Source organism: Seriola lalandi, unplaced genomic scaffold (assembly GCF_002814215.2).
Source record: "Seriola lalandi dorsalis isolate HSWRI2012SDOR001 ecotype SW California unplaced genomic scaffold, Sedor1 jcf7180002052353, whole genome shotgun sequence".
Classification (NCBI taxonomy): Eukaryota; Metazoa; Chordata; class Actinopteri; order Carangiformes; family Carangidae; genus Seriola; species Seriola lalandi.
Window position 1 is genome coordinate 1 of NW_019522906.1, and position 1,535 is coordinate 1,535.

The window sequence follows — 1,535 nt, forward strand, 5'->3', positions numbered from 1 at the left end:
CAAGTTTACATCCAAAAACACCGGACGACCATCCTGTGACATGTCATGTGACATCGCGCCAATATATACTGTAAATATCTGAGCCGCTCTCTGTCAATCAAAGGAGATTTAAATTTTAATCAACGTCATCCTTCCTCTTGATGAACTAAACAAGCACCAGCTGGTTACACAACCCTAAAGCCCCTTCAAGCAGATCATGAATAAAACATCCAACCTGGCAATAAAAAGCCCAAATTAGCAAACACAGAAAAGCTATTCTAATAAGATCCAGTGAAAAGAGCCGCTGACACATTATGAAATTAAGCATGAAAGTGGAAATCACTGAATAGATTATTAACAAAGGTGCTGTGTTGTACAACCCAAAGAGCCTTTCAGCACAATTTAGACTAAAGACTTTACGTCGGAGCTGATATGTAGTAACATTCATAAATCTGAAAAGGTAAAAAAAAAAAACCACAACATTAGCATAAAAACAAAAAAGGGGGGGAAAGTTGCAGGTTGAAGTGGCGGCGGACGCAGAAAGATCTGTTGATTAGAGCCATGAAGGCGGAGCAGCTGCTGCTTCATCAGCCTGGAAGTGACCGCTGTGAGGGAGCGAGCCGAGGCCGGTAGGAAATGAATCCAGTCCGCTCTGTTATCTCAGGGAACCAGACTCTTCTCTGCGCTCCTGCCTCTCGCACACTTTATTTTATTTATTTATTTATTTATTTATTTATCTGCTTTACCTGCGCCCCAGGAAAACCAGTCATACCTACCCACGTCGTGTATGAAGCGCTCGATCTTGGACTGCATGCCCCAGTATCTGAACTCCACCTTGCAGAGCTTGTAGGCGCACATGACGGGGTTCTGACCCGGGTCCTGGTTGATCTCCTCGATCCAGTCCTCCGACAGCGGACCCCGTTTGGTCTTGACGGACTGATACAGCTTCGGGTCTTCTTCCACCAGGTACTCGTGAGGAGCGATGTAGTCCTTCACGATGTCTATGGGGTCTGAACACACACACACACACACACTGTCTGACATTTCCAGCATAAATTATTGGTCAGTAAACGCGTCATGTGGAGCTTAGAAGGAGTAAAATAAAGTCTTTGTATTCTCTTAAACTGAATAAATTTCCCCTCAGCCTCCTTCGTATATTTCCCAGTCTTCGATAGCGTGTGTTTTTGCGTGCACGATGATCTGCTTACCCACGGTCCTCTGCCTCTTCTCAGCAGACGACAGGTTGAAGACATCCCCTTGGTTTCCAGTATCTGGTTTATAGTACGTCTCGATGTCTATGGAGAACTTCTCTACAAAGGGACAGGTGTACCTGAGAGCCGACGACAGAAACCGTTAGTTAGAAGCTGAAATGCAGAGAAGAGAAGCTCCTCCCTACACTGTAGTATTGCCATTGGACAGTAACTAAGTACGTTTACTTGAGTACTATACTTGAGTATAGTTTTCAAGTAGGGGAGACCGGGGATGGTTGTAACAAAGGGATAGTTGTAACAGCATCACTTTCACCAATAAGGGATAACATAAGAGTCATGTGATCA

General features: G+C 44.6%; 1 protein-coding gene across 1 annotated transcript; it reads right to left on the reverse strand.

Moving 5' to 3' along the window:
- Positions 1-755: 755 nt before the first annotated feature.
- Positions 756-1,309, reverse strand: LOC111650511 (membrane-associated phosphatidylinositol transfer protein 1-like; the record flags this gene model as incomplete). Its single annotated transcript, XM_023400411.1, has 2 exons — positions 756-989; positions 1,188-1,309. Coding segments are annotated over 2 exons (356 nt in total), but the record flags the coding sequence as incomplete, so codon positions are not given.
- Positions 1,310-1,535: the final 226 nt, after the last annotated feature.